We start from the raw sequence: 26054 nt of genomic DNA on the forward strand, positions 1-26054 counted from the left end.
AGAAGGAATAATAGCACATAACTTTCTAGGTCATCTAACCCTTCTTACCCGAAGGGTCATGATGACCTAAAGTCATCATGCTTCGCCTGTCAACGTGTGCCGTTCGCCATCCATAAACTTCGCATCAGATTGGTCAGTTTTTTCCCCTAAACTGCCTCTAGTTTTACTATAGTAAAGGAGTGGATAGAACGTTAGTGATAGTAACCCATGTAGTATCGAGGATGTCCCTAATGTGACAAGTATAATTCATGCCAGCAATTTTCGTTCCCATTTGAACACATTTGATTTTGTAGCGGCAACACTATTAATACAATGACCTCAAGTTATTGTAAACAAGAGGCCCATGATTCTTAACGATCACCTGAGTTCAGATATAGAATGAAACAAAGACGTATAAACACTATATACGGACCCTTGACGTCGGTCAGTGATTTTACAAATTTGACTGTTGAATCTATGAAGAATATTTGCTTCCATCATACCTGTGAACTCAGAATTTAGTTTAAGTCGAGGACCGATATTGATGTTAAACTGCTGTATATCGGGCTAATAACTCAGTTTAACTCATTTCCTATGAAAATTGAGCATATAATGTTCAAAAATGTGTTTTCCCTATGTAAACTAAAGAAAACTTCACCCTTTCCCAAGCGGGTAACGTGAGACCCCAGGGTAATATAATTCACAATTTCTATAAAACACCTTAAGACCTTTCTATCTATAAAGAGCATTTGATTCTACCATTTCCAGAATTTTAGAAGAAGATTTTTGAAGTTTTAACATTTTTGACCCCGCCCCTAATGTCACTGGGGCCAATCATGGAAAATTTGTTCATAACATTCAATGGTCATTTCATACCGATAATTCCATATAAGTCACACTTTTGATTGGCCTTATGCGGTAGAAGGTTTGTGCAAAATTTCATTGAAATTGTTTAGCAGTTTTGGAGAAGTAGTCGAAAATGCAAATTGTTTATCGTCGCACGACGGACGACGATGGACAAAAGGTCATTAGAATAGGTCACATGAGACTTCGTCGCAGGTGACCTAAAAAACCTTTAACATGTTAACTAACAACTGTACAATGTGTCGACAAGACTGGTGTGTGTAGAGGGCACCAATAACATTGTAGGGTGATCTAGAAATGAAATTAATGTTTGTCACCCGACAGCCATGATTTATACCAAGATACTCAAAGCTGAACTAGTCTCTAAAATTGTGAATTTGTTGGTTTTTTTATTTATTACAAAACAAAAAGACAAAAATACACAATCATTAGCGGTAACAAATATTTTTTTTGATTTTGGAAAAACCTTTGTCCTTGTCATTGTGTTTGTAGATCCTCAATAACAACTAAATGTCAGCATTCGAACTTTCCATTGAGTACGCAAGCTTCAATCTCAACATCTCCTCCTTTACAATGTGCGGTGTCGATACAGACACGCCTCCTTGTTGACCGTCCCACTCCACACGTCACACTACAGGGATCCCAGGCCTCCCAGTCCTGGTATCCTGTACGGGGTAACAACATAACAGGATTGGTCCATTAATACAGTAGGTAAAGTAGACTAACGCATTATGCATAGGTAAAGTAGCCTGAAGCATAACAGGATAGGTCCATTAATACAATGTAGGAGGCAAATTACCATGCATATTACAGGATTGGTCTATTAAATAAGGAGGTAAAGTAGTTTAACACATAAGAGGTAAATTAGCCGGATACATAACAGGATTGGTCCATTTAATAAGTAGGTAAAGCAGTCATACACATAGGATGTAAAGTATCACGAACATAACAAGATCGGTCCATTTAATACAGAGCAGTGGAAAATCCAACCTAGGCACTATCGCGCATCATTGAATTTGCTGCTATCCAGTTGGCATTCATACTCCAATAATTACCAACTGTTCAATGCTTATATTTACACTAAATAACAATTTTATTATGGTATCTCAAGAGATTTTACATCTATTTTGTCTGGATATATATACTTCCGTGATCGCTTGTACGACCGTGATCGCTTGCATGACAATTGTGATTTTACAATGATAATGATATCATAATAAGCGAAAGACAGTTCATTGACTAATGAATATCAACTTGTAAAACTAGAGGTATGAAGACAAAGAATCGGCTATATAGAAATGATTTGGTATGAAATCAAAGAAAACCTAATTATCGTGTTTTGGTAAACAGACTACAAGGTATGTATTTGCCCAAGGTAAACGCATTGGTGGGAACTCATTCTTTCATTAAACTTGGATATCTGAAAGTCGAAGAAACGTTATACAACAACGCAAACTCGATAATTTGCATAACGGCTAAATATACATTACAGAAATTAGTCAGCCAATTTTATTATTCCCATGTGCCATATATTGTCGGTTAAAATGTACATTTATTTGATGGGTAATAAATGTTTTGCATTTTAATGAGTAGCAATGCATGAACATTTTTTTTTCTGTCAGTAATTCAAAAAGTATGAACTGAGCTATCAAGCACAACAATTTTGGTTACAATATACGCAACCTTATTTGATAGGTTATCAATGTTTCTTTTATATTAAAGTGTTGCAATCCATGAACTTTTGTCTAGCAGTAATTCAAAAATAAACTGAACTACTTAATTAGCACAACGATTCGAAAAAATAGTCATTCCAATTAGGTAATAGGATGAATGTAAGTTGTCAAGCATTTATCATTGGGAAATTATAATTAGGGATACGACAAGGGTTTTTAAAGTTAGACATTGACAAGTAATTGTGCGTTAATGTTAAAACAAAAGCATCGTTGGAAATAGTGTTTTAGTAAATTTCATAAAATGTTCATTTTGATACATAATGAATGAATGCCTAATGAAATTAAGTTTCATTTGTTTTCATACTAAGTCCAACGCTCTGATTGGCAGATACTTTTTTTCATATACTATGAAGAAAAAAATCGAGAATGGCGCGAAAATTCGACGTAATCATGAAGTCACAATAGAGACATCGACGTTGCGTATTGATTTAGAAACTAAAAATCCATTGGAAAATCAAAAGAATCGTACGTTTAAACGTATTTTATGTTATCAAGTAGTCTGAAAAATTAATTATAAGAGTTGATGTAACTTTTTCTTAACTTCATAGGGGTATGAAATAAATTTTGTTTGCAAAGTTTTGTGTGAATCCGCGTAGCGTTTTCTCTCAAATATTTGCAAACAAAATTTCTTTCATATCATTCTTAAAAGTTTTTTGTTTTTTTATCTGTTTATTGATCTTTTATTTAAATCATTAATTGGGAGTATTAAGATGTAACGTTACATAAATATGTTGCAGTCTATTTCAAAACATTTTCCTCTGGTTGAAAAATACAGTTTATTCAACGATAATTGTTACACAGTAATACGTACAAGTCATCGAAACGTCACACATGGAATATGGTTGTGTAACAAACATCATTTCATATTTTTTCATGTTACCTTTTATAATCTCTCACCAGAGTTTGGGTCAGCTCCTTCTTCATAAGTCGTCACATGACTCATATCTGAACTATCACGTGGTACTCTGCTCAGTACAGTCGTAGGTTGAACATCAAAAGGGTCCAAGGGGATGTCGGACAGATCCGCATCGCTTTCTGTTTCCGGTCCACTATTTTTTGCATTACTAGAACTAGTATCATCCTCAGTGTATTTGTTCTTTGTTTCTAGAGTATTCTGCGAGACAATTGGTGTTGTTTGAGTACTATCTTTGTGTCCTGTCTTTCCCGTCTTATTCATAATGTGCGATGTTTTGTTATGCTTGTCGAACCCTGGTGTCATTTTATTAGTGGAAATACCCCTCTGTTGACGTTTTCCGGACGTCTTCATAATTGTATCTCTTTGTACACTTTCCTCGTCACTTTCATCGTCATCAACATCGTCAAAGATTTCATCATTTTCTTCTTCAAACGTATCAAGACTAGAACCATCTGTGTCTCTCTTAACTTTGGTTTTCAAAAGTGATAAACTTGAGTCATCTGAAGATATTGCAAAATCGTCATCTTCGTCATCAATTTCGTCGTCATCGCTGTTGTCAGATAATGATGAATCATATAGTGTATCTCTTTTGTGTCGGAAACCTGCCCCATCTTCGCTATGTACCTCTAAACCCGAAAGGTCTGAGTATAACGAGTCATCCCCAATATCATCTGAATCGTCAGAATCACGTCGTTGTCTTAACATGACCATATGTCCATCACCATCGTCGCCATCGTCGTCATCGTCGTCGTAGTCATCATCTTTTATAATAAGATTCGGAGGTGTCGATTTCTCGACGTTTCTATTTCCCACAACTTGAAGATCATATACTTGGTTTACGCCATCACTTGATATGGGCCGGCCAGCTAAGAGCTTTGAAAACTGTAAAATAATATAAATCTTTATAAGTTTTATTGCAAAACTTCTTATTCGGATTCCTGCTAGAGATCGAATCATTGCAAAACTCCATATTCCTGTTAGAGATCGAAACATTACAAAAATTCGTATTCCTGTTAGAGATTGAAACGCGAAAGACTATTAGAAAAACGATCCAGTACAGATACTGTAGAACTTAATGATTTCCTATAGACGACAATGTTAACGTTTGCCACTATCCAGATTAACGTTTTTAAGGTTTAAGCATCAATCATCATTAGTTTTCAAGAAGGTCATCTCACAAAACTGCATAATGTTTTTAAAGATGTACCATCTTGCTAAACTTCTAGGTAGGGGAGGGGGTTGCCCTCCTAACATTGACATAAAACTTGGCCACCAATACACAAGGGTAAACGACAAGAGTGCAGTTACTAGACCATTCAAGTGATCACTCTATCTACATATTAATTTGTCTGTCATCATGTAGATATTTTACATTGAACGTGCATACTGGTAAACACTTATACACGTGCACGCTATGTTCCAGTTTCACCTATATAATAGATATATATCATCTAGGTTTAACAACATCAAAATACTCTCATGCAATGACCTACACGTATTTATAAGAAAAAAACACATACATGTAGTTGATGAAGTGCTAGATATACTGTACGAACACTTACCATTGCATCTATTACGGCCGTTTAGAATTCGTCTTTCTATTTCGAAGTTGAATCGATCCAATCGATATTAGATCGTATATATCACAAGTTTAATTGGACGTGTTTTACGTTACTTATTTAGGTGGGAGGTGCACGATAAATGCATGGCCAAAGCGTTAATGTAAATGTACATATATGTGAAATATTTTGTTCCAGTCAAGAATATTTATTTTGAAATAAAATATATATAAAACCTATAAACCCGTGGTAACCAGTCCGTCGGTGTAAATGTAAGTGTCCCACTATAGTATTGATTGTGTCAAGTGCGTCGAGTTTACCTGATTTCCACAGGGACCAGACACAAACAACCATCAACACTATTGTCACTCGTCTGTGATCAATTATATATTGTGTACCTGACAGTATAATCTACCTGACAGGATTGTCTACCTGATTGGAAGTATTGTCTACATATGTACCAGAATGTATTGCAGTCGCAATCTCTCCCAGGGTGTATTGCGGTCCCACAATTTTTAATGTGGGGACCGCAATGAACCCTGGGAGAGATTGTTGCACTCGTTGTCAATTATTATGCACCATTCTCTTTAGTCCGCTAAACCTGCCTATATTATTAGGCTTTTTTTTTTTTTAATTTTTTTTTGCCTAATATATAGTCAGCTCGCGGTACCTCTTACAAATGTGAAATCGTAGGCCAGATTTGGCCTACGCTACGTCAGCGGCATATTTCTAATATATCGTCCATGCAATGCCGGGAAAACGTACACATACCTTTATATTGGGATCTTATGTACTCCTTTGCCCCCATGTTACATCCCATTTATGAAATTAAACAACTGTGTACAATGAAATACTTCCGAGACCCTTCTATTTCACACATTTGTAATGGCCGCCGTATACACATTTAGTAGAGCAAACGGTAGGCCAATCAACTTCGCTTCCGGTTTTATTTTTAAAAAACCACGTGTAATTGAAAGATAAACAAAATGCTAGCCAGTTAGAGTTTTTAAAGTAAAATCATGGTCGACATACACGACATGTTGTCAAATATTCAAATTGAACACGACTATTGCTGGTACCGCATAACTTTCGCGATATTCACGTTGCATATACATGTAGCATATACACGGTAGAATTTTGTTTATCTTTCAACTACACGTGGATATTTAAAAATAAAACCGGAAGCGAAGTTGATTGGCTGCCGTTTGCTCTACTAAATGTGTATATACGGCGGCCATTACAAATGTGTGAAATAGAAGGGTCTCGGAAGTATTTCATTGTACACAGTTGTTTAATTTCATAAATGGGATGTAACATGGGGGCAAAGGAGTACATAAGATCCCAATATAAAAGTATGTGTACGTTTTCCCGGCATTGCATGGACGATATATTAGAAATATGCCGCTGACGTAGCGTAGGCCAAATCTGGCCTACGATTTCACATTTTTAAGAGGTACCGCGAGCTGACTATATATTAGGCAAAAAAAAAAAAAAATTAAAAAAAAAGCCTAATAATATAGGCAGGTTTAGCGGACTACATTCTCTTATACTGTATATTATAACAGGGAGACAGGAATACAGACATGCATTATACATTGTGTACATGACAGTATTATCTGCCTGACATGATTGTCTACCTGATAGGAAGGAGTGAATTACAATCGTTGTCGATATTATTATGCAACATTCTCTTATACTGTATACTATAACCGGAAATACAGGAAGACAGACATACAGTGTACAAGCTGATTCCAGTATATATATACTCCCTAACAGTGAGGGTGAGGTGTTACAATCCACTTTGATAAACTAACGCACTTAGAAAAACTTTAAAAAACCTGCACTATATTTAACTCACTTTGAAATACTGTTTCAAGGAGCGGTTTTTTCAAAATGGATTGTAACAGTGGGGTTATCAAATATGATAAATGTTTGGTGCTAGTATTGCACTAGTTGTCAATATTGCTATGCCTTCAATCTCGTATGATGTATATTAATTTGTCCAATAAAATTTTGTTCGTGATATAAAATTTGATATTCTCAATCTAAGAATTTTATCCCATTCTTATTCAAAGATACATAGAGTGTTGAAATATAATTTAGTTTTATGTCAAGGTCATTTAGGGATGTAACATGCTTTGGTGATAATGGGAAATGAGAGAAGCTGGCAGGAAGAAAACCACAGAACTACGATTATAACATGACTACTGCTCAAGATGTTATAAATATAGCATCTAACCAAACCTTTCTTAGACTGCATGCTTCAGTGAGGCAGCACTCTTAAAAGGGCAAACGTTTCACTATTACAAGAAAACACAATATGAATTTATGGCAGTCTCTCAAAATATCATAATTTAACTATCATATCACAAATTGTCTTGTTAAATTTAATGCGCAAAATGAAATAAAATGTTCTAAAAAAATACAGTTTTTATCATTAAGCGAATGTTCTAAAAATACAGTTTTTTTTCATTAAGCGAATAAATTGCTGTAGTCACTATGGACTTTTTTTTTTAATTAGTATACCTATCTTAAGAATAAGCTAACTGGAAAGGTTAAAGGATGTTTGCATTCAAAGAAATAGCACGGAGTTTTTATACAAAAACAATGGGTCAAAAAGGAGTACCCTGCATGACATATTGGTGAAATCCATAAAGCAATTCCTATAAACTCCCTCAATATTATTAAGGATTAACTTAAATAGATTTTATGTTATGGGCCATTTCTTGAATTCCCTGTAAGTTCTAAATTGAAACACTGACTGGGTAAGCAACTAACAACATAACTAATACCTTAAAGATGACAATGCAAGTTAAAAAGCATGCATTTGAAATTAAAATATATATATAATATTTTTTTCAAAAATTGTTTGTGAGACATCCCCCAGTTATGACAGTGTCGTATCCAAGAAAGTGGCAGCCATTTTTCTTTTTGCTCTGCATATGTAAAGCACGGGACTTGACACACGTGCGTCATTCTAAACGTAGCTTGTCTCGGATACGCATGCCCCGATATTGCAAATAACAATGTCAAACTGAAAATAAACACTGCAATCACCTGACAACGTTTCATTGAAGTAATACGTGAATGTGTTGTCAGCGAATTCCCAAAAATATATCCAGAACGAGCTATTAAAACACTTCAATATACACTAGGTTTTATACGTACACCGACACGTGTGTTTCCTTGGTACGTACGGGACAGGTAGTCACGTGCACATGGCCAGTCGAGTACATCGGTTACGATAATATACTTGGAAATATGTGGACGGTGTATTATTGGAAATTCTATTCACTTGACAAATATACAAATGACAGTTTAGAGGAGCTAACGCATTTTGTTGCCAAAACAAGCCCCATATAGCTTTATAGGTAAGTGCTTTGTTTACGTATTAGTAGGTGATACACAGTGGACAAGTGCTAGGTGTGTATGTGCCGATTGAGCGCGCCGGATACAGGTAGATAGAAGAAAGAAAATGGCTGACCTCCGACAGGGGGATGTCTCATAAACGATTCTTGAAATACAAGTGCACTTATAATTATTAAAGATGCTCCACCGCCGACATAGCATAAATTATATTCATTATTTGTAGAATAATTGTTGTATTATCGTATATATATATATATGTCTAATCAACACAAAAAGTAATATAAAATAATATATTTTGCCTTTGGTACATGCGCAATCAATACTTCATTCCATTTAGGATATAGTGCCACGGAATTTTTTCGGGATGCAATTAATTATTTTTCATATCTTTAACTTGAAGTAAAATTAGAAGCTCATAGTTTTCAATGTTGGTAATGGTGTAAAGTAAGGAACTTTTGTAACTGAAGAAAAATACTAAATCGTCTTCTCCTGTTTTTGATAGTGAAAATATATCATTTGTCTGCGGTGGAGCATCTTTAAATCTCAATTTAATACTTTTTTAACTTGCATTGTCAGCTATGAAGTAGTTTCCTAAACATGGACAATATACTATATAATTAAAGTATTTAAAACGTCAAGAATGTCAACGCAGCTTGCTACACAATGTTTACCTGACGCTTTTTGCGGCGGCGACAGGCCACACCACCTTTCCTACAAGGGTCACGTCCGGTCTCTTTTAACTCCTTCCGGTCATGGATCAACAAATCATTTACGTCATCGACGTCCGTTTCGTGTCCACTAGGATCTGGTCAAATAAGCAAAGTAACGACAAATTATATCGTTAATATTAGGAGTGTCAAATTAGAAATGAAACAATTGACCATCTCCAATGTTAATTCTTTATGCAATGCAAAGAGATCTCGTTTTCCAACTAATCTGGAACAATCTCAACGTCCCTATATAATGAACACTACTTACCTATCGATTTAAAACTAAGTAAACTATCAATCGAAGTAATACCGAATTTTTTAAATTGCTTAAATACACCTGGTGAACGACTTATGTTAGTATTGTTCAAACGAGAGCTAAATGAACATATGATAAAGCATGGAAACTATGCAACACAGAGATTTATCTTAATTTACCCCCCCCCCCCCTTTTTTTATCAAAAATCAACAACACCAAAAGTAAAATATTTTAAAGAAAACACAAATAAAACATTAGTCCTTTTTAACTTTGTTCACGCTAATTTAACTCAAATATCAGAAACATGGTAACCAAATGTGCATCATTTTTAAAATTCATGTTTATCTTCCATTTTCGTTTGAACACTGGAAGCTCTTGCAATTTATTAAAATATCCAATTTCCACTTTACACAAGTTACATCAAACTTAGACATGACTGGTTATTGTTGTGATTTTGCTGCGCAAAAATCGATTTCATTTCATAGTTTTACATGAATTTTTCTAAGCAATGTAAACATATACTTTCAATTAAACATCTTTATAACAATGCAATTCACTACAATTAAATCCCCTTAAATATCTCTCTCTAACCACAAACCCTATAGATATACATATAAGTAGTAATATTACGTTTACTTTGTGTTCATACTAAATAGAACTTTCTGATTTACAATTGGTTTTTTTTTCCATATCTCTGTGAAAAAAAGAGTGTCGATGAAACGTCCATAACTCTGTGGAAAAAAAGAGTGTCGATGAAACGTGACGTTATCGTGACATCACAATAGAGATATTGACGTCGCGTACCGATTTTGAAAAAAAATAATCCCTTGGAAAAGCAATGAAATCGTACATTAAAATACATTAAATTTAATATTAATATCTGTTTATTTTCATAACGTAATTATTAAAACAAATAATTATAAGAATTGATGTTGAGACTTTTTTTAATTTTCATAGGATTATGAAATAAATTATTTCTTGCAAATAGAGTCAAACATAAGAATCAGCCAATCAGTGAGTCAGAATTAGTAGGAAAGCAAAGGATTCGTTATTTCTTGAATTAAGCAATCACAGAATAAATGAAGAGAACAAAAGAGATGGTATCGATGATATTGGTAGTCCATGATGTTTTCTCATACAGCAGCTTGATCTAGCGCAATTTACAGCGTGTTTCTATAATATTATACCATGTGCACTGGCCTACTTCCTAGTATCAGTGTTCATTATTTTGTTTGCTTTGTGTTTCACTTACCCATTTTGGCTGTGGGCTGAAGTTTTGGTGTTGATGGAATGACGTCAATCTTGGGTAACGGGGTTGAATTATTTAATGAAACATTTTTCTTTGCACCCTGCAAGGTCAATGAGAAAACGGAATGTGGAAAACTATTTGAGAGCCGAAACATCGGAAAACTAACAATGGTCAAAGACGCATAACTCTCGGAAATGTATAACATAATATGAATGATATGTATGTACATTTATCAGGTAGCAAGTAGTACAACATCGCGTATATCTATTCACTTCAGAAATTTTATTACACTGAAACTATTGAGATTTTTTTAATGGTTACGACTGGATTAAACCTACATCTTATCGTCTTCAGACTTCAGTGTTTCTTTCTTTCTTTTTTTTTCCTTTTTTTTTTTTTTTTTCTTTCTTATTAATGACACTGTCCTTGTCCTGTCTTTCCATATGAACACTAAGTAATACATCAAATCTGAATTATGTACTGTAAACCAACTTATTTAAATGTGCAATTGCATTTCGTGGGCAATAAGAAATCGCGAAATTCAATCTCCGTGGAAATTTTTCATTATAGGTAAAACAGAATCAAGAAAGTCGAAATCACGAAATTAAAGCTCCGCGGAAATATTTCAATATAGGTAACCTAGAACCAGAAAAGTCGAAATCGCTAAATTACTTGCAGTAAATCTCCGCGGAAATGTTTCAATATAGGTTAACTAGAACCCGAAAAGTCTAAATTGCGAAATAAGTCTCCGTGGAAATATTTCAATATAGGTTTACTAGAACCAGAAAAGTCGCCGCGTGATCGCCAAATTAAATATCCGTGGAAATGTTTAGATACAGGTAAACTAGAACAAGAAATGGCTAAATCGCCAAAATAAATCTACATGGAAATGTTTCAATATTGGTAAACTATAACCAAAAAGGTCTAAATCACGAAATAAAATCTCCCAGGAAATGTCCTTAGGTATGATACCGTACAGTATTTAGGGACAACATGTATACTACGTACCTTGGATATTGCCTTGCAGCTGATCTCTGTGACAACACACAGGACAAGCATACATAATGCCATTCGCATGTCTGTAACCTTCATTATAACTGGACGCCACGGACTGCGAAAATACATGAGTATAGGCAATAAAATGGATGAAATCAGAAAATAGTAACACACAATCGACCCATTCTAGCAGTATATGTTACCCTGTCCCCAAAATTGTGAAGATGGAAGTACGTCCTTTTTCAGATTTGACAGGTTCAGCGCTTCACAGAAAAAGTTCTGATGACTAACAGCTCAAATTAATCTTGCAGTTCATAACCGGTGGCTGTTTCTAAAATCGCCATCAAAATTGGGGGTCAGTGTGCTTGATTACAATTTAAGTGAAAATCATGAAGGAAAAAAGGTGAAATTTCGCCTCTCTATAAAGTGTGGGAAACACTTTCAAAATGATCTCCAAATTGGTTTATAAAAAAATGCAATGGGTAGAAGTCTATTTTGCCACATTTTTTATACGATAATACAACTTGCTACAAATAGAGACAGCCATTTTTTTTCGAAAATCACAAAAACTCTTAAGGTCAATGTCAATCTGGATGAAGATCTTGCTTAAGGAAATATGAAATAATATGAATGACAGAAAACAATACTTGGTATATTTCAATAAAGTTGAAAGGATAAGTCCTAAATGAGGTATTCTGTAGATTATATTACGACCATCAGTTCGTAATGTATCCTATAAAACAATATTCTACATTCCGTTCCAGTAAGAGTTTATGTTTTTATGTTTATATGATCATGAATTGATACTTAGATTAATAGTCAGGGTCATAACGGACGTGTCGTGACTGAGGTGATGAAGGAAAACCGAAGTACCCAGAGAAAGAAACATCGAACAACGTTCAGTACTTGGCATCAGTTCCATGTGGAGGGCTAGTGAACAACTCGATCTGATGATCGGTCTGGAGAGTGAAGAGGAAGCAGTAATAATAATGAGGTTCTAATCCGATTCTGTTGGATTCTTGAAAGAATGGTCCCCAAACTGAAATATTGGGATACGGACACTGGCAAGTGTCCGGATTATCGAAGGTTCAGTAAGGCCTATATACAAATTATGATATTTGACCTGAAAGGACAGAGAAGACTCAGCATTGGAAGGAAAATCGAGATAAGGAATGAGGAAAACACTCAAAACACCGGCTGTTTCATCAACAGTGTAAAATGCGGTCCATGACACGGTGTGAAAATTTAATAACCGATCATGACAGTCTTGTCAGAAGATGAATTGATGCAAATGATTCGTGAACAATGGCTTTGTGTAGACATATGTAATATCCCGTCTAATAGGTATACAGAATCCAAACCTACCACCAAAATTATAAATTTTTAATTATATCCATGCTTTTTCTGTACATGTATCAGATTATACGTGTACAGAAAAAGCATGGAAATAATGAATGAGATAACAAAAAATTGCAGGTCGGTGCACGGTCGGTAGGGAAAGGGGAGAGGTTGGATTGAAGGGGGGGGGGTGTAATTAGTTCAATTATTTCCAGATACAATAAAATGTAGGTCAGCCGTCCTACATGACTCATTTTGAGCTGAATGTTAACAAAACTCGAGTTGAAATTGGACAGGTTTTCATACCGAAAACACGTGCACGATGTAGAGAGAAACGACGACAGCATGACAAAAACGAGTGGTAGGACACTACAGACTGACACGTTACAGAACCAAAATGCTTTACAAGGGGAATAACTCAAATGTCCTTGATAGAACTTTTTTTCAAGCATGAAAACGATTTTTTCACAAAACGAAAAACAAATGAAAAACCCAATTAAACACTTTCACAAATATTTTTTTTTGTGATTTACAATACATACTATTTCTGTCATTAACGAAATAGAACCTATTTAACAGTTAGAATATACTCGAAGTTCCAGTTTTCTCGTATTTTAGTTAACTTTTGTTATAGACTAATCAGGCTTGATCTCTGTTAGAATGCAAAAAAAAAATGTATTTCAAAACGGATTCCTGTTGGGGGTTTCAGGAAAATGAAAAAATTAACATAAAAACTGACAGCTAGGCTAAGCATTTCTAAATCATCAAAACGCACAAACTGTCTTTCTGGGTTGTTCAATTGATCACATGCATTAGATATTATGATGTCAGTTCAATAACAATTTACTTTTAATAATTTTACTTACTAAAATATCATAGTTTGTTATATGGATATCTAGACATGTCTACTCACCTCACAAGAAACGCGACGACATGGTTTCAGAGGCGGATATGACGTAAAATCGACGTAACAATAATGACGGTCACGTTGTTTCCCGCCAAAATGCAAAAGATCTAGAATATTTCTGTGGAAAGTAAAACGTAGAAAATTCTATATCGGTGTTTACTTTTATACTGCTTTTAAAATAAATCAATAAATACATGTATGAAATATAGCCATCGAAGCCGCGATATTCCCGGGTTTTATTTTTTCATAAATATTTTTGTTACACCTTCAAAAAAATCTACAAGGAATATTAGGCTGTCAAGTATATGTGTTATCTACCATTCATTCATGTACAATAAATATGTCTTTGTCTGTCGCGTTTTCATGGGTTTTGCGATTTCATTAAAAAAATGCATCCTTTTCTTTTGGACCACCTATTTAAAAAAAAAACCCAAAAAACCCAAAAAAACTCCTGCTTTTGATAGAAAAAAAAAGTGATTAATGTTAGATATGTTAATTTCAAATGTAACCCGAATATTAAAAATAATCTAGGTTAGAATTTAGACATACAATGACCCTAATATTTGTTCTGAAAAAAGTAGCCAGTTTGACCTCATTTTTCAATACACAAGCCTTTTCACGCCTTCTGCAATACACATTAGAATCTAGGTCAGGACAAAATATAGGACATTTTCTACAAAATGTAAGTTTAAAATTAATGTTCACGGCCTATTTCTTTCATTACAAATCGATTAGGTAAGTCCTTGCTTTGAGAAATAAATCTATCAAAAGCGTTGTTATATCGAATTTTGACAGAAAACGTGGTTATTCATGTCGCGTATTAATACACTAGGTCCTCCGCACTATTTTATCTGAACTCTTCAATAATGGTAGACGAAGATGGGCTGAAACTGCACTAGCAACAGGCATACATATGTTGACGGTGCTTGTGGACTTAATTCGTTACTCTTGGATATTTAAAAGTGGATTCAATGTAGGAATAACATTAATTTATCTACTCCGGCCATGAAAATGCCGTGGAGAGATCGAATCGGTGCGATATTCCTGTTGGGATTGCTTCACGGTAAGTGAAATATTCACCGCAGAATCCCGACTTCATACGCTCGATCAATGATCAGTAGGAAAACCGTCGTGGATGTTTCTTGACATGTAAACGTGGTGTCATTCTTACGACGTCGTATTGTAATTATACATTAATTTGTAGTTTTGTTACCTTGTTTTATAACAAAATATGGTCGAAAATGATGTGAATTGTCATTTGTTTACAAAACACAATAGGCCTGCATGCAAATTTATGTGTGGTGGTCCCCGTATGAAATGATAACGTGCCAAGATGGTTTGTATACACGTGTGGGGTATGATGACAGAACAGCAGTCATGTACATGGCATCTAATAAACGAATAAAAAAACATATGCACTTTTATCGTTCTATGTTTGAAGACACGGGATTTTGTGTTATATCTGTCTCTATTGATGTAGAAATATTAACTGCATTAATTATATAAATATGCTTTCCATGGGAATAAACTAATTTTGATCTCATATATTACAAAAGGATTCACAAGATTTTTTTTGGTTAAATAATGAATTTATTATGACGCATGCTAGCTAATCATATAGGCCTATATGATAACTTTAACTTGTGTACTTAATTTGCAGAAATATTGGCAAAACTATACATTAAGTGAACTTATTGAAAAAAATACTTTTAAAAGTAATTAGAATCATGATGTGGGATTCAAGTCAAGACAACAATTTGGTATAAAAGATGTAGAATTTGTAACAAAGGTAATAATTTATCACAATAACATACAGATAGACAGTGTTTCCAGTAAACACTACATGTATATAGTTAGATACATAGTCACATTGATACAGTAGGTAAATAATTCATTTTGTATCAAAGATCACATAATTTGATAAATAAATGCACAACCCAAATCTTCTGGTTTGGAATTATTTGATCACAGACAAAGAATGTTCTGTTAAGAAATACTTGTTTTATTGTTTCATGACTGCCTGGAAAATTGATGTCTTCATCATATCGTCAAGTTTTTGAAATATGCAAAACGTATAGACACATTTGCTATGATTGATAGGTGTATGAAGTCGAGCTGATACATCATTCCTTGAGCTTTAATGACATACCGATGGTTGTCATTGTGAGGTTTGATATAATGATGGATTAAGTAACAAAGTTATGATCAGTGTTGAGAGATTGGGAGTATTCCATTTTTTTCTTTTGAAGATCCTTTACCTTATTTCTAAATACATATTTCCTATCACTAAGAATGACAGTTTTTATTTGATAAATATTGACATTGAGCCTGATAAAAGAGCAATTTTTCTCTATTCTTTTTTTTAATATAATGTAAAAAATATTATATAGAATGAAATGAAAAGCTATCTGTTTTACCTGTTATGATATATTCTGTCAAAATTTGTGTTCAGTGATGCATGAAAAATTTGAAAATGAATGATGGATATTCTTTGAGATAGTACATATATATATATGTAAATTTTTATTTTCAATTTATGATGGAGAGACGGCGATATCATTATGACTTTGAGTCTGACTAGTAAAACTACTCTAGACTGTAAATGTTGTTTTACACCTGTATCAAAATAAACCTACAAATTTATTCTACCTGTTAGGGACTTGGGTGTATGAAATATTTACTAATTGATGTCTGAATAAAGATCTAAAGTTACAAAAGCACATCTGCATAATAGTACTATTATCTGTCATTAAAAAAGGTAAAAAAAAAACCCAAAAAAAACAAAATAGTAATATCTAAATACCTGCATCTATTATCTGCAGGTGTTTGTATATTAAGTAAAGATTACCGTATTCTACCCAGAAAGTGTCCAAGACATTTAAAACATGAGAATTTAAAATTTAAACACTTACAGGAATGGATGTGCTTATTTAGGTATATAAAATTGTACAGTTTAAATGGTATAAAAGATAAATAATGTTAATTACATTTGATAGGAAGAGACAGTGATACAGGTTTACATAAAAATATTGACTATTCACATGGGTTTTCATAGAATAATTAGATGATTTGGGTGTAGTTTGAATTGTCTACAGTTGTTAGAGACAGCTGTGCAGCATGTAGGCCTGTGACCATGAAATAGATACACTTGATGTAAAAGATCGTATATAATGATAGATAGCTCTGATGACAAGTCTGGTATTCAGTTTATATTATTTCAATGCTAATTTGATCAATTAAATGCAACACTAGGCTACAGTTAGAGACAACATCATTGCATAATAAAACTGGATGAAAACTGAGCAAACCATGCATGCATATTTTACAAGGTATATCTATTATCTAGTTTGTTAGATCTTGTTATTCGTTGGTTATTTGTATACAGTTTTAAATTTGTACTGTGCTTTAACATTACTATGGTCTTGTTGGCCATTTAAAACAGAATTACCACAAACAGAATGTAACTTGTAACCATTAATTTGATTTTCATCTGATGATATCATACATACCTTAATACCTTATAATAATATAATCATAGTTTAGAATGCAATAATTGACTCATTAATACATACATGATGATGTCTTGCATCCATTTGTCTAGTATTATTTTTTGTCTTAAAAGATATTCTGAAAAAAAACAGTAATGCAAAATTTTAATTTCTAAATACAGGCTCTACTCTATTATGTGCAGGTATCTAGCTAGAGAATTTACGGTATTCCACCCAGAGAGTGTCTATAGGGCACTTACAGTGAGGGTTTACCTTGTCTCCATGTATATCCTTTTTTAGGCATAAAAAATCGAAAGGACCCTTTTTTTTCTGAAAGTCCATTCCTAATACATTAGGTGATCCCATTTTATCTGAGGAGGACCCCATTTATGGAACACCCAGCGCAAACCCCAAGTATTCATAGAAAGTTACAAAAATCTGTTGATAAAGACCCACTACCTTTCCAAACGGCTGTTAATTTTAAAATGGAATGTAAAGCGAGATCGATAATTTTGTAGAGTCTCAAAAGTTATTAACTTACCGTTAATACTACACTCATCATCATCTTCTAAAAAAGATAATTAAAATAAATAGAATGTAAATTTTCAAAACGCGGGTTGTCTTATTTGTATCCTGCCGTCATCCTAAATACCGCAGGGTAGTTTACTATCACGTACTTCACGAGACGGCAAAACAGCGAAATGAATCTTCCCTGTTATCATATATTACGCAGGAAATCTTGCATATGTTTGGTGTTATAACCTCATCTTAGGCCATTGATATGTATTTTCTTTTGCTATTTATATTTTCAAGAAACTTTTAAATTTTACTCTGGAAAGGTAGTGTGCCTTTAAAGTGAACATATAGACAAGTAGATGTTATTTGTAAATCCTGATCTTTACATGTAAGTAAAATATAACTAATACAATTACTCATGCAGATAAAATAGCTGTATGGGCCGGTCTGGAACATCAAGGGGAGTACAATTGTAGTATTTCAATGTCACACCTGAACTAGGCTGATCTTTACACTCCACTACACACAGATACCACACATCACAGCCTAAGATAGTTCAGTTCAAAATTGTATCCCTTTCTAAATTATTGATTTGAATAGTTTTTGGAAACACATTACTTCTATGAAATGTTACAGCATTTTTGACTTTTTTGAAATTTCCCTCCGATTGGAATCTAGAATTGTATCCTTTTCTAGACTGTTTATATTTTGGGTGAAAAAATGAATAATTTCTTTATTGTTTTTAATCTGTTCACTAGTTCTTTCCCATTTTTTGGTCTTTTTTTGCACCATAAAACCACTGTTGTAATATCTATAGTTGACCTTCAGGTGACCAGGCAGATGCTAAAACTTTTAGTGCACTATTCTTGAGCTTTTAGAATACTCAGCGCACAAAAAAAAAAACAAAAAAAAACCAATAGAAAATTGTTTCAAATTGTAAATGGCTTGTTAAGTCTTGTCACCTGATTCTCTTGAATATCTAAATCGTCATTAATATTTGGCTTGATCATTTTTGTCTCCGCAACATATACATTTCTATTTAACTAGAGGGAGGTAAAGTAGTATCGGAATTTGACTGAGAAAATCTCATCAACAACTTAGAGTCTGGTGACCAGAAATTGTAGATACAAAAGGAAAAATAAGCTGACAGTTGAATGTACGGTTTTTGTCTGGATTTGGTCTGAAGTTGAATTTTCCTCTGACGCATCAGCTCCCAAGGAGTGAGCCAATAAAAAGGCATATGGCACATGTGTTGGTTGTGTAGGGGAGGTTTGCCTTATGAATTATTTATCAGAAGAAAATATTATCCTGTGTCGCTGTGGTAATCATTTATTCACACTGGCTGTGCACATCAAAGTCATTCCAGGGATCCATTCACAAGAATACACAATGTTGAGGACTTACTGGATACCCTGCAGGTTCTCATTAGACTCTCCCCCCTCCCCACCCTCCTTCCTCTCTCCTACCTCCTCCCCCTCTTCCATGTTATACTAAGTTCTGTCATACATGCATGCAGGTGACAGTTAATATATATAGTACATTAATTAGATATATAACTAAGCTATGATGCAGTTTAAAGCATTGGAAATGAATTATCTTAACCTTATTATCCAAATGAAATTTGCATCATAAAATTTCATGGCTTATGCTATGGTAAAGTTGATTTTTCAATGAAACTTTTCATCTTTAAATTTCATGCCTGGCTTTAGCTCCTTAGTGGATGTCATGAATACATGGAGAATATTTTACAGAAATTATAGACTGTTGTTGACAATATGCTATTCTCATATCAATCAATAGATCATGAATATGATATGATACTACAGTATCAGGGCTGTTACTTTGTCATAGCATTTTATTCATATGCACTTTAAAAACTTATTTTTGAAATTTCCAAAAGTTTAGCCCTCCACCCCATTATTGAAAAATGATTTGATAGATCTATCTTAAATTTTTTATATTTTTTTTCTGACTCAAAGACAGCTTTGCATGCTGTTGACTCATTGAGGGCTTGGCCCTCAACGCTTGATCTATAGTACTTGGCCTCTAGCAATACAATTTGGTTTAGATTAAATGATTTCCAATTTTCCAATATGTACTGTTCTTAATTTTAGCAGCACTGGTACTCATTTAAGATATCGATGGAGTCCATGGACTGCCAATGATCAATGATCAATGAAAACTGATGTTCTGGCTGTGACTCAAAGAGCCACTCACAAAACGTTTGTGGTAATTAAAATGGATTTATTGACGAAATCACACTCTGTTAAGTGCAGTGTGCCTATTTCAAAATCATTAGTATTAATCCGGGCTGAGGTGTGGAAACATCCGTGCACAGACACTGCCTGTTGGAATGTTACAGTCTTAAGCTGCTGTTGACGATGAAAAAATCATAACACAAGAGGATCAGCTGTAAAGTCACATTTACTGACAAAAAACAATAAACAAAATTAATAGCCATTAATTATATAGATAGTAACGATGATTCAACAGGCATAGATTGGATAACATCTTCCGTTAGGTGATCGGTGGTCAGATAAGGACATAAATAAAATCATATCTCTTTGATGTGAACGAACAAGAAATGCAATCTGGTCATAATTCTAGTCCTAATGACCTCTAATTAATTAACCTTCAGAACTGTTAGTAATAATTAAATAACACAATTTTTGCTCCAGGTATTTAATTTCATACAGCGGTAAAAGAATTTTCCCCTGCAATTCCCTCATGTTAATATATCATTGACAAAGGTGCAAATTTGATGATCATATACTGTATTCATCGTAATTATAGCGTCCAGGGCGCTTAAAAAATATGATAAAGGGCGGCGGCCTGCTTATTAGGAAACGAAAATGTAAGCTGTCTCGACGAAAAACCTTTTTAAAAGATGTCAGCCATATTTTGACTCTTTCTCTACTCATGGTACATTAACTTGTCACAGTAAACAATCATGCACATGCCTTCTTTCTTTTGATATGCATTATTACGTTGTGATTTACATGTAAAAGACTCGCAAGTTCATATGTAAAATGGGATATAATGTCAATGTCATAAACATCACACAGTTGTAAAATATTGTTAAATCCAGGAGAGGGAGGTACGTTGTTATGTTTACTTACCTTCAACTCCTACAGAAGATAGAAAGGGTGCTTAAAGGGGAGGGGCACTAATTACAGCTAAGACGGTAACACAAAGGTCCATTTTCTGAATTTATCAGACATATGGCCATGGTCATAATGTATAAAGGGACTTTTTCATACTTTTTATTTACTTTCTGGAATATCCTCCCCCTATCCTTTCAAAAATATGGATACACAAAATACAAAATTATAATCAGTTAAATAATATTAAATTGTGAAAGTAGGCTCTGACATGTTAAATGTAGAGCTGAATAATGTTCTGGAATTCTTGCTTGAAATTACATTCTTGTGTAGTTTTGGTCTTTATTTATGCCTGGGCAATTGAAATTGAGGCCACAGAAAAGGGGAGGGGCGCTTAAAGGGACATGGGCACTTATTAGGTTGAATACGGTAATAAGAATGTAGAGTGTATCAATATAACTTAACTGTATCCACTTAACAATCTCTTGAGGGTTTTTTGTCTTCTGGGTTTTAAAATTTGTTTCAAAACAGAAACTATTATCCATCTGACATATCTTTGGCCCTTCAAATTTGTGATATTACATCTGAAGTTACTTAATGTCTGAGGTACAATCTAATACAAGGATTATCGTGCAATTGACGTGATATTATTACATGCACGCAGCTTTCATCCCGTCACAGCCCAATCATGTCCGTGTTTGAGGAATTATGTTGTAACACAGACGTTGTAAAAATAATTAAGAGGATTTCAAATCAGAATGTGTTTAATTAGGTTAAACAGAGACATAAAAGTTAAAAGTCAAGAGTCAGACATGCAGTATAAGGGCTAAGTCTAGTAAGATCTGCCTTGGGAGATAAACCTACTTGAAACCTACTCAACCAAATTTCCTGTTCTCTTGTTTTTTCGTAATTGTACAATTATAATAGCTTTGTAAAATATCAGATTTCTATCCCCAGTTATCAATCCATAATTAATTTTTCAAGGGTTGCATTTTGTCTAGATATCAGTAAGCTCATTAGGAATGATCAGCTCTTAATTATATATATTCCGTCTTTGCATATTACAGAGTTAGCTCCCTTTTGGGTAGTATCGATTGTTTCGTCATTATTTTGTGAGCGCAATTGACGTCGTTTTCTCTAAAATGTATGATGTTACGCTCGCAAACACATGATGTCACAATTGGATAACTCTGTAATATGCAAATACAGAATAATTAGTTGTAGTTTGAAACCCAAATGGGACACAGATGCCAGTTAACTGACTGTAGATTGATGGTTTTTCACTGGGTAATTTGACTTTCTATCACCTTCAAAACCTGACATGTCTTTGAATGACCCAGGTTGTCAATACATAGGATGTTTATAACATTTTGAACCTAAACCCTGTTTAATATTTCCATAAGTTTTGGTGACGATGTGATCTACATATTGTAGAGTATATTTTATTTAATTATAAAATCCTGATTGATGTAACGAAGCTCTGGCTACCACCAAATTACTTTGTATAAGCTAGTTTGTTTTATATTACAAATGTACAATCATCTTATAGGAACCTTGAAGGGAATGAAAAGCACTGTGTTATAGCCATGAATTTGTTGTAAGCATGTTTGTTTAAAACAAAAATGTTAAATATATTGTATAATGTTCTTTTCCATTTCAGGGCTAGCAGAATGCGTGGAGATAGCGTTTGACAGTCCGGTGGATGGCTTTTTCTTGAAGTCTGTCTACCACAAAAACGAACCATGGGACCCACTGGTAAAGAAAGAAAACTTCCTTATCACTCGGCCTGCAGAAAACTACAACCTGAAGGCAAGCAGTGGTCCATTCGAAGTGCATCAGGTTATACAAGATGATCTTGTCCATACACTTCTGGACACCCATACGATGGGCAAACCATCACCCGTACATCACGATGTTGTGTTCAATTTAGACGTCAGTGCACACATTATTTCTGACACACTTTCACCGAAATGGCCGAAACTTCAGGTGTTGATACATGCTAGTCCTCCTACTATCAAACCACGGGGTAAAGGCAAGGTGAAATCTTCAACTTCATCCAAGGCGGGATATCATGCAACCCCGCGTATGATGTGCGGACATGTTTATGCACATCTTAATAACCAAGAGCTTTCGTCGTTATGTGTTCTAAGTAACAAAGATAATGCCTGTGTGTCCAGTTTAGTTATCCCGGAGAATTGGTTTCACAGTGATGACATCACGGGTGTACCGTTAATGCATGTATCCTACACCTTCTCGCACGCGGACCAAAATCAGGAATGCGCCAGTGCCTCCAATTCCATAGTTCCTGGGCGATCATTTGAAAATTCATTGACGAACAAGCGGAAATATATTATGTCTTTATCATTAGCTCACCGAGATAATGAGTTTGAAATAAAGAAAGATCAACATATTCTTTTACATGTGCCAAAGGAATCTTTTACACCATCTTCTGTGTTTGAAATACCTGTAAAGTTGGAGGCCCAGTCTGATCTTCAGGTGTTTGTTATGAGGTACGTAGATATATGCATGGATCTGAATGAAAAAGATTTAAGTGCCAATTTCTGAAGAAGAAAATGAAAAAATCTGCCAATATCTTAGAAATATTGTAATCTGGCAAATGTACTAGCTAGTTATTCACGATGTTACCAACTTACCACTAAGTAAGATGTTAAAGTAAAAAAAATTTTTTTTCTATTTTCGCCAAAAAGTGAAGAAAAATTATGAACTTCTCACAAATATGTTGACCTTACTCTATCAAATAAAAGACACAACCAAAAATAGTTTTATTACTTGCACACAGAAGTGTAGATAACTCTAGGTCTGCAGTTAAAAGGTAGAGAAGAACTGTTTACAACGTAGCTCATCTCTGAAATAATTTTATACTTCACTTGAATAAGTCATGCACATGCTAAATCAACATGCAGTAAAAGTGATTTGATTTCTACTGTTGAATTTTTAAACTAGACCAAATCAGGAATCAATTCCATTACACATGTAACCTAATAAAAATTAGAATCATGCATCAGATGGTCATTGGATTTAATTAGAAACACTGTGGTTTTGAATTTCAAATGTACATCTACAGAGAGTTCTGCCTTCCAGCATATTGATCGCTGAGTTCTGCACAAGCAGTGTGTGTGCAATTTGCGCGTTTGGTGGCAGCGGTGGGATGAATTATTGTTGAATTGTTTGTGGCATGTCCCATTATATAGCTACTTCTGTATGGGAAACATGCATCTGATAGCCAGTTCAAACATAGACACAGAGATGATCAATAGCCAATATTTAAAGCATGGCATCAGGGGAAACACGAATCTCGAAAAACATGCTGATGTATGCAGTTTTTACTTTATAATTTATAATTTCTGTGAAAGAAATTGTTGCTTTTATTGAAAGAAATTAACTAACTCTTAAATCAAACAACGCTAAAATTGATGCTTTATTATATATATAAGTAATTAAATTAGTTGTTACTCTTAAACTTATTTTGGACAAAGTGTTTGCAAACACTAAAAAAAATTAGCATGTCTATATAGCTAGATGCCAATCCATAAACATTCACTAGAATCACCACTATTGATGAATTTGTGTCTAATATAAAAAAAAAACCCAACGATAATTCGCAAAAATAAACCCTCACGAATAACATTAGTTCCAAGCAGTAAATTGCAAAATATTACACATGCATAATTTAACAACTTACAGTAACGTATTTCGCCAATGGCTCTTTCTATATTCAGATCAAACGATGACTTAGATTCGTAACCTTTTCACAGCCCACACAAAGCAATTTCCTTACCAAGATGGTATCTATGGAATATCATGTTACGGAAACAGGGAAAGTTTTATTAGAAAAATTGATAAAAAATTCAGCGGAAACTGTCACATTTATTGCTGTCAATCATGACATTTGGTCATGTTTATTGAGTTACTGCTCCAGTAGCATTCTGTTGTTACCATTTTGGGAATTTCGTGATGCATGTTCCCAAATATATATCAACCTGTACCTGTTTGGGAAAAATGTAGTTTAGATTACGTTAAAAAAGGAAAGAGGAAAATATTTACATCGGGCTTTCTTGCTATCTTCGCAATACTGGGAGATCAGATGGTGAAAATTTTGTCTTTTGAGTATGATTAAATCTTCCGTTATGTTTAGGTGGGACTGTAATTATATTATGAATAGTCGGTAATTTTCGCGGGGATGATATTTTCGCCATTTCGCAGGACATTGCTATGATCGCTAAAATGTGATCTGTGAACTATTAAGAAATGATTGAATCATATCATTTAAAGCCAGGTTGCAAAAATTTAAAACCGCTAAAATTTGATTTTGACATGCAAAAATAACCATCTATACAGAATATGAAATCACATGAGCAGTCATCAGAATTAAGACTAACTTCAGTAACTTATTATGCTATATTTTGCTGATGTATTGGAATTACAGGCAATTAAATATAATGCTTCAAGATTTTCAGAAATTAACTTCAAACAAAATGGGTTAATAAAGGAAGTTGGCAAACTGGCCACCAAATTCTTAAATGTTAAAAAGAAAAATTCTTAATTAGCTGAAATCTCTTTCTAAAAAGTCTTTCTATTAATACATTAAAACTAACATTTTAGACATTTTATAGAGAAAAAAATAAATTATGCCTAATTTCTGTATCACCTTCATTGAAAATTTAACATGAAGTTGAATGTTCATGATTTACTTTTTTTCTATAGTCTGAAAGTGATTTGGATTTTCCATATTTATTTTTTCATAGCCTGCAGCTGTTTATTTATCACATACATGATACATTTTATTGTTAAATTAAAGGACCATAAGATTATTTAATGCTTGTAAGGGTTTATTAGTACAAAAGTAACATAAAACCAATGGAAATTGCTAATATTACAGATTTTTTTATAATGAATTTTATTCTTTATCCTGGTCAAGTATTTCGCTAAAAAATTGATTAAAATCAGGACGTGTCCATTGATACAGACTAATAGACTTTTATGTCCAAATTGCAAAGCCAATAGGGCCAACATAAGATATTACATAATTGACCGACCAAATTTTATATAGCC

The 26054-nt window shown here is 33.9% G+C and overlaps 2 protein-coding genes across 4 annotated transcripts in view; one reads left to right on the top strand and one right to left on the bottom strand.

Annotated features, from left to right (window-relative positions):
• Positions 1–1229: 1229 nt before the first annotated feature.
• LOC138331696 (uncharacterized) lies at positions 1230–13940 on the bottom strand. Of its 3 annotated transcripts, none has more exons than XM_069279435.1 (6): positions 13836–13894; positions 11644–11746; positions 10639–10735; positions 9092–9225; positions 3474–4374; positions 1230–1508 (listed from the first exon to the last, which is right to left on the bottom strand). In XM_069279435.1, exons 1-6 carry the CDS (start codon positions 13844–13846, stop codon positions 1357–1359), a joined length of 1398 nt encoding a protein of 465 aa, XP_069135536.1. In that variant the 5' UTR covers positions 13847–13894; the 3' UTR covers positions 1230–1356. The 3 variants fall into 3 exon arrangements, with proteins under 3 accessions (XP_069135536.1, XP_069135537.1, XP_069135538.1); XM_069279436.1 differs by having other exon boundaries at positions 1231–1508; positions 13883–13940; XM_069279437.1 differs by having other exon boundaries at positions 1371–1508; positions 3457–4374; positions 13836–13892.
• Positions 13941–14732: 792 nt separating this feature from the next.
• Positions 14733–26054, top strand: part of LOC138331697 (transmembrane protein 132C-like) — a 79946-nt gene continuing 68624 nt past the window's right edge. The window contains exons 1-2 of the mRNA XM_069279438.1: positions 14733–14939; positions 22642–23491. Coding sequence (XP_069135539.1) covers positions 14882–14939; positions 22642–23491 — 908 coding nt within the window. The 5' untranslated portion in view covers positions 14733–14881. The remainder of the gene's footprint in view (positions 14940–22641; positions 23492–26054) is intronic.

The sequence above is a fragment of the Argopecten irradians genome, chromosome 9, assembly GCF_041381155.1.
Source record: "Argopecten irradians isolate NY chromosome 9, Ai_NY, whole genome shotgun sequence".
Classification (NCBI taxonomy): Eukaryota; Metazoa; Mollusca; class Bivalvia; order Pectinida; family Pectinidae; genus Argopecten; species Argopecten irradians.

Excerpts from the sequence above, each read along its gene's own strand:
- LOC138331696 (XM_069279435.1), bottom strand. Across the intron at positions 9,226-10,638 it reads TCAGCCCACAGCCAAAATGG|ATCCTAGTGGACACGAAACG; the intron begins GTAAGTGAAACA and ends TTATTTGACCAG. Across the intron at positions 4,375-9,091 it reads GCCGCCGCAAAAAGCGTCAG|TTTTCAAAGCTCTTAGCTGG; the intron begins GTAAACATTGTG and ends ATTATTTTACAG.